Source organism: Populus alba, chromosome 8, assembly GCF_005239225.2.
Source record: "Populus alba chromosome 8, ASM523922v2, whole genome shotgun sequence".
NCBI classification, from domain to species: Eukaryota; Viridiplantae; Streptophyta; class Magnoliopsida; order Malpighiales; family Salicaceae; genus Populus; species Populus alba.
In genome coordinates, this window is record NC_133291.1 from 19,419,318 (window position 1) to 19,436,039 (window position 16,722).

Genomic DNA, 16,722 nt, shown 5'->3' on the forward strand with positions numbered 1-16,722 from the left:
CCTTACCACTAGGGAAGGAGCATAACTCACATAACCTGTAATCCCTACCAATGGCACCCAACGTCTTTGTCCACAACTCATTAGGACTTCCACTATCGTTACCCATGGGGCTCTCCACTTAAAATCACTATTAGGCAAACCTTCTAATTTTTCAACCCAACCTTGGTTGTCTAGATCTCCCCATTCTTCTTCTTCTACTAACTTCAGGGGTCTTTGGGTGAACACAAAAATTATTGAAGACAAGGCTTTTTTTTTTTTGTTTTGATATGGCTAACCATCCAGATATACAACAATTGCGTGCAGCATCTCATTGCTTCTTTTTCGGTCCTCCTACAATGGTTAAGTGTCAAGATGGTTTCGGCTAAAATCAGCCACTGGATTGATTTGTGTATTCTCATACTCTACATAAGCAGCAGCGACATCCAAACTCAACTACACTCGTTTGGCTTGAGAGCAACACAAGGCCAAAAATGCCCAAGGCAATCAATCTTTTTTTTTCTAATCCTGACTTCTTTTCCAGTTCAATTTCTAGCATCCTCCATTTTAGACCAATTGCATTCTTTTCCAAAAACTTTTCTAAGTTGGCGATTCTGAGCAGTTTTGACAGTTCGGGGATGATCTTGCCAGATCTCAAAGGAAAATAAATTCAATACAGGTTGTTTGGAAACTCAGTCAACAATCCATATTCCTCAACCGTGGGACATAGGTCTATGCTTCCAAAAGAAAAACATCGGTAGTCTGGATCCCAAAAATGAACTAAAGCTCGCACAGTTGGGCTTAAAACTTCTACCCTTGCAATTTCCACCAAACGTTCGTATTTCCTAAAAAATGCATCTTTATCTACATTCTGAAAATGAGTCGTTAACTTGTTCACCTCATTCATAATGCAATTCAGGTTCTTGATTGGTGACATCTTCTTAGCATCGCTTCTAAGGCAGTCTCCTTCAGTCAATTGTGACAATTCAGAATTTTTCCCATACTCTACGATGGAAGATTTAGTGATGATGGCCATTTCATTCACAAGTCCTGCAATTCAAAATGCATTGGGGTTAGACTTGTTTTAATGCAAAAGATATTATGGAGCATACACCCTAAGGATAGGTTCTAGTTTCTTTACGTGATACATAGGGTAGGTTTACTACTTGGTCTCTAAAAAAAGAGGGTCTCTTGCTGTTCCAGTGATCACCCTCGTACAGGCGATATGGGAGTCCAACAGATAGTGGGATGGCACGTGTACCAATCACAATCAGTCTAAACACTCAGCAAAGAGTTGGGGTTTACACAAACTTAAACCTTGACTCAAGTCATAAGGCAAGCTGCTAGTTCGCCACTTAACTTAAAGTTACATGTGTGTGCCCTTAAAAACGTAATAATAATAATAAAGTGATGCATGACTGTACCATGTATGATAGAATGTAAAGATGCATGCTAAAGCTTTTAAACAAAGTATCATTCATATAAGAAAACAAAAACCAATAACACATAGCATAAACAAACAAATTATCAAGCTTAGTCCTAAGTCCCAAGTGGAGTCGCCATCTTGTCGCACCCTCACGGCGGAGCGTGGCGGAGCGTGGCGGAGCGGCGACTTTCGATTGAATTTCGGGGTCTTTTTGTTTTATTGTGAATAAGGGAGTCGCCACCTAGTATTATGGTCACTAGAAACCCTAACTAGTCTTTCAAAGATTCTAAGGCAAGGGACTGGTTGCGTAAAGGGAAGGTATTATCACCCCTAGTACGCCCTACCTAAGGTAAGCTGCTTGGTGTTTGGTTTGCTCTATAATTGCTATGGTGTTGGTGTTTTCTAATCCCATCAGTTTTCCTAGGTTTGATTCAAATAAAAATTATTAGGATAAAAATCCAAGAAGATTCCATATGCCTCGAAAGCTCATTTTTCCCGTAGTATTTCAAGAGTTTGCAACTCGTAAATCGCGAGGAGGGACAAAAAATTTAGAAATCTAGGGCACACAAAAAAAAAAACCTATATTTTTTTAGTATTTTATACTCTCACGGCTCGTAAATCGTGGAGCAAAAACAAATAAAATGAAATGTCCTCGATTATAATCAAGGCTTTTTTCAAGGATATGTGCGGATTTATTACTCCCAATAATATTTTGGATATTCGTCCTTTAAGGATTTCTTTATCCAAACATTAGCGGTGAATAATAGATGAATTCCCCCAAAATAGAATTTTTATATTTTTTGGAATATTGGCCAATACCCTTTGGAGTTTTACAAAGATGTTGTAAAATCCAAAAATGCAAGAAAAATAATTTTTGTTGTGTTTACGAAATCCATGCGAAAATACCTTTTTCGAAACTTCAAATATTTTTTTTTATATATATAAAAAAAAAGAAATTCAAAACATGTTAGGGTATTGGCCGTATGCAATGCACAAGAAAGCTTTTTAAATTTTTTTCGAAACACATAGCATCACAATTAAATGTAAACACAAAAATGGAAAATAGCAAGCCATCATTCATATTACAAGAACTACAAGAAACTTAAAAAAATCATAACAAAAATCATTCAAAGCCAAATCAACTTAAAATTCTATACATTGGAAAGGACTAAGCACGTATGGATGAGGGAGCCAAAGTTTTGAAACTGAAATTTTGAAATTAAAATCCTGCTACATATGTCCATGAATCATGACCCATTTTCTTTTTTTGCCAAATCAGGATAAACTTGCCATACTTCATACAAAAGGAAAAAACTGGGATGACATGCTGTTATAATTATATTACGGAATAAAAACCAAAGAAAACCTGGCCGGCTGTTTCAATTAAAGAGCATGGAAGGACACTAACAGAAAAGGGAGCTGATTGATTAGTACTTAAAAGTGCATGTTTATCAAGGTTTTATATCATCATTTTGCACTTGAAGTATCAATAACTCCTTAACTAAATCATGTTTTATAATAACAAGTTTGATATTATAAGATACCTTAATTTATGGTAAATGCTCATTTTAAATGCAGGAATATCATATAAATAAAGGATTGATTGATGAGTTTAAGCATTGAAAGTTTAAAGGACAAAGAGATGGCAAACTTAGAAAAGAGATGTCGGTGCAGTCCAAACCGGAACATTGCTCGGTAATTGGATCATATCTGGAGCTCTAGATCTCGGATTTAGGTCCATTTTATATGGATGGAAAGGTAAAACATAGGCCTACAACTTTCATTTGGACACCAAGATCTAAGAAGGCCGTTTTCAAGTCCCAAAATATAGGAACAACGAAGAAGTCCGAAGCTGTCTGCAGCCCAAACACTATTTAGTGTTCAGCCCCATATCTTGAGTTCTAGAAGTCCAAATGACCTCATCTTTTTTTTTGTTGGAAAGCTGAGACAATTTCCCTAGAACATTCTTGAGGATTCTAGGCAAATTATGATGTTAGCAATGACGTCTTGATCAGACAAGAAGATAAGGATTGTTATCTAGTCAAGATGTGGCCACCCACTCATCAATTAGTCAACAAATCAATAGTTCCAAATTTTGGCCTATAAAAGGAGGCACTTACCATGTATTGAGGCATCTTTGGTTTCCAGATCAAGATCATGCTCTTGCTTTCTCTCTTTGTATTGCTTATGTCTTGCTTTCATTAATATCAAGTTTATGCACTTCATTTCCTTTCTTTTACTTAGTTAACTTCTTTCTCATTTATGTTCTTATCTTGTTTATTTATGTTTCTTTCTTTCATTATGTTTAGTTAAGTTAATTATGTCAAGGTGAAAAGGGTACACTAATGGTGTAAGAATAAGTATAATATAAACTTAACATGGACCTTAACGTTGGATATACTACATGTTTTATATTTGTTATCTTGTTCACTTTTAATACTTTGCTTGTTAAATGGTTAATCTAGATTTATGTTGTATAACACTTGGTACAACAAATACTTGGTACTTTCAATAGCCCATACTGTATGGTATAACCGACACCTGAGCTATGAAAGGGACTTGATTTGTTGTTAACATAAGTTATAATCATGAATGCCTGCCAACATTTACAAGTATTAGCTTTATTCGAATAAGATAATTAATGTAATCATGTTAACAATTTATAATCTGATTGGAACCTCCTTTATGTGTGGTTTCCAATTGAGTAATAAGAGTTTATATTATACTTGTTTGAAGTACCATTAGTGGATCCTCTAACCTTGACATTTGTTTTTATCAATTGTTTAATCCTTACGTTAATCTTTCATCTCAAAGTTCTCATTAATTTCTCTTCATCTTCTGCTTTTATTATTTTTATTATTGTTATTATTATTATTATTATTATTTACATTCTGTAATATATCCTCTTGATCTTTTCATAAACTTAGTATATAGGCTGGAAACCTGTGACCCGATCTTTTGGATCATTCTCAGGTGTAACAACGCCACGTACTGAGTGTTATTGTTGTTATTGTTATTGTTGTTGTTTTTGTTGTCTTGTTTATTTATAATTTATACAATTAACCTCTCTGTGGTTCGACCCCGGTCTTACCGGGTTATTTATTACTTCGACACTCCTGCACTTGGGAAAAGACATCAAGCTTTTGGTCGTGTCACTGATGATGAAGAAACAAACAGCCCCCTTCCCCGGTTCCTTAAATTTGAAACAGCTAAAGAAAGAAAAAAAACGGAACACCAAAAGCTAGCCCTCTTAACATAGTCACTCATCTAAAACTCAAAGCCACGGCAGGAACAAAACAAGGCAAGCATTCATTGTGTACATAGTAAAAAAACCGAATGTGCAAAGCAAAGCAAAGAGAAAAGAAAAAGGTGCAACAGATTTAAAGGCAGCAAAGGAGAAGAAAGTTAAGACTTACCTGCAGGTCTCACTGTTTTCTTTTCTGCAGAGGATGAAATAAAACCAAGCAAAACGTTGTTGTCCAGCTTTAGCAGCAAAGCTCCCTCTTCGTCTTGTCTTTTTTCTTTTCTTCCCTCACGGTGCTACCAGAACGCAAACAAGAAACTCCATTTATTCTGCGTTTTTTTACTCTACCTCTCTTGCGTTTGTTTCTTTTATGTTTTCTGCTCTCTTTCTGCTATGTTTTTTGCTCTCTCTTTTGTTTTTTCCCGTTAGGTCATTAGAGAGGCTTATATATAGTCTAAATATGTCTCCATTTAGGAAGGATTCAATGCATTAATCCCTACTGATTTGCAGAAAAAAAACACAAAAGGAAGCTGCAATATTCTGATTTTGTACTTGTGCTTTACGTCTAATTTCTTTCCAGTTTTAGAGGAGGGTGTGGCTGTTTTCTTTCCTTCCATAGGGCCAACTGCTCCCTTTGAAATGAGGCCAGAAAAAACGTGATTGCAGCTCCCAAAATCAGGCATGATGATAAAGGAAAAATAGCAGGAATTTGCAGCGAAAAAAGGAAAGAAAATTAGCTAGAGGGTGCAGCTGCAAGGTCTCATTTTCCTTATTTCGGTGTGGAAAAAATCCTATCATTTATGATGATCTAGCACCCTTTCCAGCTTTCAACATCCTTCTTCAATTAAATCCCTTATTTTAGCACTTTTCGATTCAGTCCTTGGTCTCCCTTATTTTAGCACTTTTCTATTCAGTCCTTGGTCCAAAAAAAATCCTTCGAATCAGCCCTGCGAAATTGGGCTATATTCTTCTCGCGGCAGAATTTTCTGCCTTCACGTTAGACATTCAAGTGGGAATATCTTGAGCTTCTGATATCGGAATCAAGTGATTCAAAAGCTAAAATTATTCTACGCATCTAGGACTACAACTTTGATGAAGGATTCGAAGTCAGATAAAATCTTTTTACAGAACAGAATCTAGCAGTAATGTGGTTGGTCAAAAGGGATCTCCAGTTCTAAACTCAAAACTGACGAATACCGAGAATCCTGATATGACTGAGAGTATGAACTAAGAACAAAAATCACAAAAAACTAGGTCAACAATAAAGTTTTTTTTTAGTGCAGACTTGGGTCAATATCCTTCTCGCGGCAGAATTCTCTGCCTTCACGTTAGATATTCAAATGGGAACATCTTGAGCCTCTGATATCGGAATCAAGTGATTCAAAAGCTCAAATTCATCTATGTATCTAGGACCTAATAAAGGTGTACGTTAATTTTTCAACGTGGTCATGAGTGACAGAATATACCTAGGATGGTCAGATGTTGTACAAAACCGAGTCAAAATCAGAGCCTAAGTTGGAACAAAAAATTGCCACAGCAGCAGAACCATTTTTTTTTTTAGTGCAAATTCTAAGGGATTCATTCAACCTTAAAGACCAGATAAAAAAACGAATTTAACATTATGAAGACTCCTGACCAAACTAAAAAAACTGATGATTTTGGTAGCAACGGGGAAGGATAAAAACAAAAACAGAAAACAGCTCAAACAAGGCTTTTCAAAAAAAATATTTATTTTTGTGTTTTTGTCAATTTTCTAGCGAACATGAGCTAAACTCCTATACTCTGTTCAAAAGAGGTATACACCCTCTCCAACACGTGGGGGTCTGAAATTGAGTAACAACACATCGCATAAAACAATAACAACATTGCTTAAACAGTAAATATTTTGTTTTACAAAATACATCATCCATAATCTAAATTACATGAGAAAAATGGTTTTACATAGGGCTTCATTTTGATAGTTAGTCGAAATTTTCTTCTTCTTCCTCATCAATTGAATTGTCATCATCTTCATCGCAATCTTCAATATGGATATCATCTTCTTCATCGACATTTGCTTGTCCGCTAGAGCTTAGAACAACATTCAACTCCTCTCCGTCAATATCAACAAGACTATCATCGAGAACTCGAAAATTTGAATTTTCTTACAATTCAATCGAAGGAGCAACTCGATATGGTTCAACCAACTCACGAACTTGAAAGACTTCATCTCGCACACTTGTGTCTTCGTTCTCATCCTGAACAACCTCAACACGACCCCGTGGTTTTGTTTTTAAAACGGACAACCAATCAACTCTTGATCGATCCTTTCTAAATGAAGGGGTGTATGTGTAATAAACTTGTTGACATTGTTTTGTGAAAACAAAGACATCGTTTATGTTGCGGAGTCTAGCTTTTGAGTTGATTTCGACCAGACCATGGTGCGGATCAATTCTGATTCCTCTGTTCGTCGTGTCATACCAATAGCATTTGAATAAAAACATTTTATTCAGCTCGCTATGATATTGCAGTTCAACGACCTCTTCTAATCTACCATAGTAGTCAACTTCTAACTCACTACTTGTGGATCCCTTAACATAAACACCATAGTTGTATGTCTTTCTTCCTTGCTCGTATTCTTCAGTATGGAAAACATATCCATTGAAAAAATATCCGTTGTAGCACTTAACTTTTCTTTCAGGGCCGAGGCTTAGTGAAAACAATGACTTAGGCGCACTCCTTCCCATTTGATAAACCTTGTATATATGTAATTAAATGTACATTAATAAACGGTAAATGAACAAGAATCTCGTAATGACATGCATACGTATAGTAATTTTGCAAGTTAGAATGAGTTTGTGATAGTGCTTACATGTGTTCTGAACCATGTGGTAAATTGTTCATCTTGTAATTGAAAGATCTAGGATTTGGTCAGCTGCGAATTATTGGAGAGCAAATATTGTCGATGTTGCCTGCAAGTGATAATGAGTGTATGATATTACAATATATAATTAACAGTATATTACTGATAAAGTTTAATTAGTATTACACATATATAGACTTACTGAATAAATGGTCTCAGCTCATCACAGTTAAATAGAACATAGTTGTGTGCTTGTTTGAATTCTATTTCCAACAAATATCTTCCTCTTACGACATTTTTAGGTGTGGGTCGTCCAGTATTAGAGAATATTGACAAGTTCCCACTGGAAGGCACTTCACCGTCATCTTCATGCCGTGGAACGCGATTGATTCTTGTTCTCAGATGAGGTTCAAAATAGTACGAGATAAATGTTGATATCTCTTCAACAATATAGGCCTCAGTTATCGAAGCCTCAACATGCGCCTTGTTCTTAACCTTTTTCTTGAGATTAAACAAGTATCTGCATTGAATTACAATTCAAGTATTTTCAATTAAGAAAAACATAGAAAAAACTTCTAGATATGAATTCCATTGCAACTGTAATATCTCACCGTTCGAATGGGTACATCCATCTATACTGGACCGGTCCTCCAGCTTTTGCCTCGAACGGAAGATGTATAGGGAGATGCTCCATTGAGTCAAAAAATGAAGGAGGGAATATCATCTCAAGTTTGCATAGTGTCTCGATGATATTCGTTTGAAGCCTCTCAATGTGTTCAACATTCAACTTGCTGGAGCATATATCTCTAAAGAAATGACTGATCTCCGTCAGTGCATCCCATATTCCCTTTGGCAACAAATCACGAAAAGCTAATGGGATGAGTGTTTGCATAAACACATGGCAGTCATGACTCTTCATTCCATACAATCTGCAATCCTCTATGTTAACAAGCCTTGATATGTTCGATGCATGTCCATCAGGAAAACGCAGACTCTTAAGCCATTTGTAGACTAGCAGTTGTGCGTTTTTCTCTAACAAGAAGCTTGCCCTTGGTTTTGCAACCCGTGACTCCTCATAAACCAACTCTATATTTTTACGGTTATAGTATAAAGCTATATCCAATCTAGCCTTCATGTTGTCCTTTGTCTTCCCCTTCACATCCATGATGGTGTTGAAAATATTCTTAAACACGTTCTTTTCGATGTGCATGACGTCAAGGTTATGGCGGAGAAGATTGGTCTTCCAATACGGAAGCTCCCAAAAGATACTTCGCTTTACCCAATTATGGGTCAAACCAAAACCAGGAAACTTTTGCTTACCTGATTGAAGGCCAAACACAATGTCACCGTACTCTGATACAACATGATGCAATTTTTCACCAGAAAGACGCGGGGATGCAACATCTTTTTTAACTCTACCAATAAAGAAATCTTTTCTGTTCTTTCTGAACCTGTGATTAAGTGGCAAGAAGCGACGGTGACAGTCAAAAAAAGAAGCTTTACCTCCGTTTGCTAGCGTGAATGCCTTGTTGTTTTCCATGCAGTATGGACATGCGAGTTTCCCATGCATGCTCCAACCAGAAAGCATTCCATAAGCCGGAAAATCATTGATAGTCCACATCAAAGCCGCCCTCATAAGGAAATTTTTTTCCTCGATATATCATAAGTTAGAGCTCCAGAGGACCACAACTGTGTCAGCTCATCTATCAACGGTCAAAGACAAACATCTATATTCCACCCCGGGTATGACAGTAGATAGAAACATGAACTCCGGCCTCACACACATTCCCGGTGGCAGTTATAAATTGTGAGTATGACCGGCAACAAGAATAGGGAGCAGCAAATGACCCAAATGGGTTGAATCCGTCTATACACAACCCAAGACAGACATTCCTTGATTCATCAGAAAAGTCAGGATGCACACTGTTAAAGCGTTTCCACGCTTCGCCGTCAGAAGGATGCACCATCACACCATCAACCGCATCGTTTGTTTGGTGCCATGTCATGTGCTCAACAGTCCTTGGTGACATAAATAACCTCTGCAGTCTAGGTGTGATCGGGAAATATCTAAGTTTTTTATATGCCACTAGAGTCTTTCCCTGTCAGTTCTGGGTTTGTAACGAGAATGCCCGCATGTCATGCACTTGGTCATCTCAGCATTTTCAAGGTAGTATAATATGCAGAAGTTAGGGCACATGTCAATTTTCTGGTATCTTAAACCGAGGGGTTTCATCATGGACTTCGCAGCATAGAAGTTCTCTTTGAGCATGTTCTCTTCAAGTAAAATGCTTCTTGCCCAATCAATAATTTTGTCATACCTGGCCTCACTCAACCCGTGATCTGACTTGATGGTGAACACCTGTGCCACGACCAACAATTTACTGTGGTTCGTGTAGCCATCCCATAATGGTTCGTCAAAATCTTTCAACAAATCAAAAAACCTAGCTGCCTCTGCATTAGGTTCTTCTTCTACGATTGGACATTACCTTGATTCATTCTCATTGCATCCATAACCATGTTTCTGTAAGGATTAGTGTTGTCATTTTCCGCTTCATGCACGTTGCTAGCACTAGAAGTTGACCCAACCACCGTTTCTCCCATTCTCCTATTACTAACAAATACCTCTCCATGTGCATACCAACACTTGTAATCCTCCACAAATCCTTTGTGTAGAAGATGCATCATTACAACATCTGGATGCAGATACTTTTTATTTTGACACTTCCTGCATGGACACCTAATACCGCCTCCAGTAAAATTTCTGGGGATAGATGTTGCGAAATTAATAAAACCCTGAACCCCGTTACAATAATCCATCCTCCGCAATCCTTGAGGTGAATCTAGATACATCCATGAACGATCATCCATGACTTCTATTGAACCTCTATAAAATTATGATGACATCATGTATATATTAATTAACTAAGTTAGGTAAATAAACTTGTAAAAATATTACTTTACCTCGAGATTATCCAACAAACCAATCACAACTTCTCATAAATATTAAATATTCATTATGATCATTTATCAATGTCCATACAAATTAATATATATATATATATATATATATATATATATATATATATATATATAAATTAACAGAAATTACCACTCTGCAATACCATCGATAAAACTTAAAAAGGACCATTAAGCAAACTATTAATTATTTCAAAACATAACATGTAATTCGGTAATTCCACAAAGTTTTAACAATTTACAAATAAATACAATCTTACAAAATCTAAAACAAACCATAACAGGTATAAAATTATATATTCATATACTACAAGTTTGTTTGAGAAATAACAATAAAACATGTACATCTACTAACAAAAATACATATACTAAAAAAACAATAAAATTAACATTTAAATGTTAAAATTTAAAAAGATAGAATTACTTACAAAAATTGATAAAATCCGTCAGTAAATCAGAACACGGATGCTGTGACCACAAAACTTCAAGAAATACAACTGCTGAGATGAGGAAGATTTTTGTTTGGGGGCGAGGGGGGGCTAGTTATTTGCAGATGGGGAGACTTAGGATTAAAAAGAAGAATGAGAAATGGGGGAGGAGAGTGTCGGAAGAGCGGCCATATATTCACTTTTTCCGACGGCCTCACCGAAAAAATAACACTGTCGATGAATACATCGGTGACTCCGTCCGTAATTCTGACGGGAAATCGACACGTCACCGCACGAACCTGTTTTTCAAATCCCTCGGTGATTCCATCGATATTTTTGATGGTGCACCGGTCACGTCACCCGTACGGATCTGACATTTCAAATCTGTTGGTATTTTTTATGGTGAACCGGTCCCATCACACGTACGGGTCCCCGGTTTTGAATCCGTCGGTGATTCTGTCGGAAAAATCACCCGCCAAAACCTCCGCGTCACGTACCCGCCCTTTTTTCATTAATTTTAAACTTTCCGTCCGTAATTCGGTTGGTAATTACCGACAGAATAGAACCGTTGGTAATTACTGATCGAATTACGGACGGAAATATTCCGTCGGTAATTTCGACCGAAAAATACCGACATAAATATTTCGTCAGGGATTCCGTTGATATTTAGCGAATTTCTGGTAATGGCACTTGTCCCAAATGCATCACTACTTCATTGCTAGCTGCAATCAATTATGTAGAAGTGCAAATAGATAGTCCATCTAGTAGTGTTATCCTAGTCTCCACTTTAGTCCAAGTGTCTGCAGAACAACCACCAGTTAAAACTCATCCTATGGTGCTCAGGCCTAATCCAAAGAAGAAAATACTCAATACTGTAGTTATTTCAGCATCAACTCAGCAATGGTCTCTTGTTGAGCCACCAAGTTACACACAGGCAGTCAAGCAACAAAGTTGGAGAGAAGCCATGAGTGCTGAGATTACAACTCTGCTTAAGTATGGAACATGGGATCTGGTTCCCAAATTAAACCATCCAGTACTAACATTATTGGTAGCAAATGACTTGTAGCTGAAGGTGTCCTATAAAAAAAATAATGAAACCTCCAGTCAACATAAAGTACTGTGAGTGTGTGTATATTAAACATAAAATTGATGGATTCGGCAAGCACGAGACACGAAAAGTTTTTTGTTAATAGAGTGTTGGTACTAGTCCCCATTGATTTATGCATTGCACGCCTACATAAATTAATTATCAGTAAAGTAAATCCATTCCATCTATCCATGCTCTTGCTCTTTGTCTTTGATCATCCAACAAAGCAATGGAACTCCAAATTAGAAATAGAATGTAGTAATCACTGCCAAAGGTTGAATTAAAGAAGTTGGGAAAGAGAGATGAGGTTCTGGCCCAGCGGTTGAAGAGATTTATTTTCTTTTCCTGTATCAGGGTTCAAGCCTCACTTGTGTATGCCTGTCACCCCCGTGGTGCCTTACATGCTCACTGGGCTTGCAGGATGTTCAGTGGGCCCGAAAATTAATTATGGTGCGCGCAAGCTAGCCCTGGACACCCCGGGTTATCAAAAAAAAAAAAAAAAATTGGGAAAGTTTAGTGCAGTGTATTATAACTTCTGTTAGTATTCAATGGCAGTGTATGTGCTGCTAGGCTGCTAGCTACCAAGTTTTCTATTTTGCTTTAAATATAAGAGAGGCTTAGATCCAAAAATTCATAAGCGTAGAGACTTGTGTGCCAGTTGAGCTACAAGTTCATCAAGGCAAGTTCTAATTTATGTAATCAGTATTATGTCTGCATCTCTTTCGATTTTGCCATAAAGAAAAATGACTCATCATAAAGAAACAATGCCTATGTTCTAACCTCTGAGATAATGCAATTTATTTGAAGCATATCTATGATGAAAAACATATGCTCTATCAATTGTATCTAGCTTAATTTTTTATATGTAAGATGGTGTGGCTCTTTTTTCATTTATGTAATATTATCTTGATTTCTATATATATATATATATATAAACATGGCGAACTACATTGAATTGGAAGCAGACACGACTTCATTTATTCCATGCTAGTGGTTTTTTAATTCTTCTTTGTTCTAATATTTGTCAATTACTATATAAATATCAAATCATGGTGCTTGAATTGAGGATGATTTAAGAACAAGTAGTCAAAATTTTATTTAAGTTGCTGATATACTTCTGGTTGGAGATAAATTTGGTCTCTAAATGCACGTGTTCCATGACAAACTGGTTTGTGGCAAAACCAGTTGGTCCTTAAATATTATCAATTGAGTTGTGATAATTCATCTCTTTTAGGGGGGGATGAATTATCTTGTGGCCATCCCGTTTTGCCACTATAAGGCACCCCCATTGTGATGAAATCAACTTCCGCCAGAAAGATCTATAAGGGCGCACTTTCAGTGACAACCTTGCAGCGCACCAAAATTTGACACGATAGCTTTTAAGTGATCAAAACTCGGTGATCCGTGACTTGAATTTTAAATCAAATCAATCACCGGATGGGATTTAAAATGATTGGGTTTGTACTATGGTCCAGCGCATGAGAGACCATAGCATAGCTCAGGATTAATTGAAATAATAATAATAATAATAAGAAGAAGAAGAAGAAGAAAGGAATGAAAGGGACGTGCTGCGTGTGCAGTCCGTGAACCGAAAACCAAAAAGGGTTTGGACTTTGGAATGTCGGCTATGTATACATATATGCATACATAGAAGACAAATTTAAGGGTGTGTGCGCCGTGAAGAACAAGAAGAAGAAAAAACTAATTGTTTTTCGACATGTACCGCGTGGGTGAAAGGTGGTGCGGCATAAGGAGAAAAACAGTTGGTGATTGTTTGCTTTTCTGCTCATAGACGCAGACGAACAGCAAAATAACGCCATCTTATTTTTGCTTGATTTTTTCCATACACAAGAAAGAATGCCACGATTTGATACACGGATATTGGGCCTCTCTCTCCGCTTATTTTTGGATGCTACAGTAACGGAGTCTTGTGGTATTCAAAACGGTGGTCCTCACAGAGATTTCGCGGAGTTGTCAAGTTTTGTGGTGAGATGGATTTCGATAGAGAGGTATTTTCTTGTATTGAAATTACCAATATTTTATGTATTCGTGTTCACAAAGAAGTATTGCTTTCTTGATTATAGTGGATTATTTCAGAGTTGGAAGAGATTCCACGTAAAATTTGGTTTTCTTGTGATTGTTTCTTTCTACTTGATTTAGTTTTGTGCTTTCAAATAATTTTGCTTATCTAGCTTGATTAATTTTTCGAAACCTAATTTACACGGAATAGGATTAAATTCCTAACAATGATTTTTAATGGAGCCCAGTTCAATCAATGTTGAGACATTAATAATGATTAAAAAAAAAAAGAGGGTAAAATACCTCAATGATTATGGAATGCATGAGTAAAGATCCACAGATCAGCAGCAACCATTTTACCAGTACTTATTGTCAGAAGAACATTATGCACGCCCGTAAAAACTATATAAAGAAATAAACAAACAAACAAAAGAGCATATTATTAAAAGACAACGACATGTTTATAATTCCTCTAGTTATTTTTATTTTTTTTAGTAAGCTGAGATTTATTAATGATGATTAAATACTTGAAAAGGGAGAAATAGTGAGCCACGCCACTACTCCTGCAACGGATAAAACCCATGCGCGCCAAACGAAGACCACGCGCCAGCAAAAAGAAAGAGAGAAACAAACGGTGGTTTATAATTCCTGTTCATTACATGGACGAAGGACGATATGGGACGGGGATTAATATAAGATCATGCTTTCTTCTAGTCAGGGAACTATAATGCTCCTCCATGTCAAGAGCTTCTGGTGTTGCTCCATTTGGAAGTTTCCAATCAAAATGGTATAACAGTTGCGCAAGAGCCAACTCGACATTAGCCAAACCAAAGGTCATTCCTGGGCAGATTCTCCTTCCAGAACCAAATGGGATGAATTCAAAATTGGCACCTTTATAATCGACGGAGCTATCTAGGAATCTCTCAGGATGGAATCTCTCAGGTTCGATCCAATAATTAGGATCCCTTCCAATAGCCCATGCACTCACCATTACTTTGCTGTTAGCTTCTATGGCATATCCGTGAACTTCACAACTATTGACGCATACTCTTGGAATGAAAGGTCCAGGAGGATGAAATCTCAAAGTTTCTTTGATAATTAGCTTCAAGAAATTCAAATTTCCGATACTTGATTCATCAACATTCTCAATATTACCCAAGACTTGCCTCACTTCTTTCTGTGCCTTGTCCATTACACTTGGGTTTTTCATCAATTCCGCCAGTGTCCATTCCAAAATCGTTGATGACGTTTCACTCCCACCAATGAACATCTCCTGAAATAAGACTAATTATCGAGTTAGCTAGGTTCAAATATGTGAAATTTCATTAGTTTTAACTAAGAAGATAGATTTGATGCTAGCTAAATACAAAGACAGATTGAAAAACAGATGCCTGGGCTGTATACCTCACGTTAGACCATCTTTAGAGAATCTTGATATATATATATATATATATATAGAAATTGATTTGTGCAACTTTAGACGTGTAGATATGATATACATGTAAAGCCAAGCATGCATAAGTCCACTAACCAGGATAATTGATTTGATGCTATCTGTTTTAACTTTAAAGTTTCCATCATCTTGGAGATTCAGAAGCACATCCAGAAGATCATCCCCTGCTTCAATTTTATTTTCACCTGTCTTCTTCTCTACCCTGCTGGCTCTACGTTCATTTATAATGTCTTCAAGCATCTGATCCGTTTCTTCATGCAACCTCTGGAGGCTAGACGTCATTTTACTGATCATGTGTACTAATCTAGCGGAAGGGAATAGGTCTACAATATTCACACCTCCTACTGACTTTGACACTTGTTCAATAGTGTGTAAAAATCGAGCTTTGTTTTTGCATTTCTTACCAATGCTTGTTCTTGTAATAATTTCATTTGACAAATCCAAAAGCAATTCCCTGAGGTTGATTGGTGAACCTGCTTTCGAACGGATGGAGCTGATTAAATTTGATACCTCTTCTTCCCTGATTGATCTGAATGAGAGTTTACGTGTTGCGCTAAATAGCCCCCATATGCATGCTTTTCGCATTAGTTTCCAGTGGTCTCCAAATTTTGCAAATGACATGCCCTGGCCATTGTAAAGCATGATTTCTGAAACAAGGAGAGCTGGTCTTTCAGCAAAGTTGATTTCCCGCGTCTTCAACACTTCTTTTGCTGCGTCTGGTGAAGAAATAATAACAGTAGGAACTTCTCCAATCTGAATTTGCATGATTGGTCCGTATTTCTTGGCCCAATGCGCACAAAGATAATGGGGCATTGTTGCAGAGCTAGCTAGCTGATGGATGTTTCCAATTAAGGGTAATTTCCATGGTCCCGGAGGTGGTGTGCGAGTTGAGTCATGGCCTTTTGATTTCTTCCCTAATCTCAACACAGCGAAGACAAGGAGAAGGAAGCCCAGGACAAGGGGAATTTCCTGCTGCATGATAATGAGAAGGGATAGGAATATTGGCTAATTAAAATGTAATCGAAGTGGCGTGGCTATATAATTCAACAATTTGATGCAACTGTAACTTAAAGATATCACGATTTTTATAAATTTGTGGTCCACGTGGCTCCAAGTCAATAAGTGAGGAATCCAGATTTGGACGGCCGAAAATTTTTATTTCAAAAAATTAGAAAAGGTTTTGTAATTATAAGCAATGTTTCTCTTTCATCTGGAATGATCCTGTTCCACTTCAAAAAACAAAATATTAGAACATATTTTATCTCTTTCAG

At 36.9% G+C, this 16,722-nt stretch overlaps 1 protein-coding gene across 1 annotated transcript; it reads right to left on the reverse strand.

Moving 5' to 3' along the window:
* Nucleotides 1–14,435: 14,435 nt before the first annotated feature.
* On the reverse strand, nucleotides 14,436–16,477 carry LOC118051343 (cytochrome P450 726A27). The gene is made up of 2 exons (XM_035061952.2): nucleotides 15,530–16,477; nucleotides 14,436–15,271 (listed from the first exon to the last, which is right to left on the reverse strand). Exons 1-2 carry the CDS (start codon nucleotides 16,427–16,429, stop codon nucleotides 14,654–14,656), a joined length of 1,518 nt encoding a protein of 505 aa, XP_034917843.1. The 5' UTR covers nucleotides 16,430–16,477; the 3' UTR covers nucleotides 14,436–14,653.
* Nucleotides 16,478–16,722: the final 245 nt, after the last annotated feature.

What these genes read in the sequence shown, in the direction of transcription:
- LOC118051343 (XM_035061952.2), bottom strand. Translation starts at nt 16,429, where the DNA reads ATGCAGCAGGAAATTCCCCTTGTCCTGGGCTTCCTTCTCCTTGTCTTC. An exon ending in GCATCAAATCAATTATCCTG is followed by an intron (nt 15,272 to 15,529) that starts GTTAGTGGACTT and finishes GTCTTATTTCAG; the next exon opens with GAGATGTTCATTGGTGGGAG.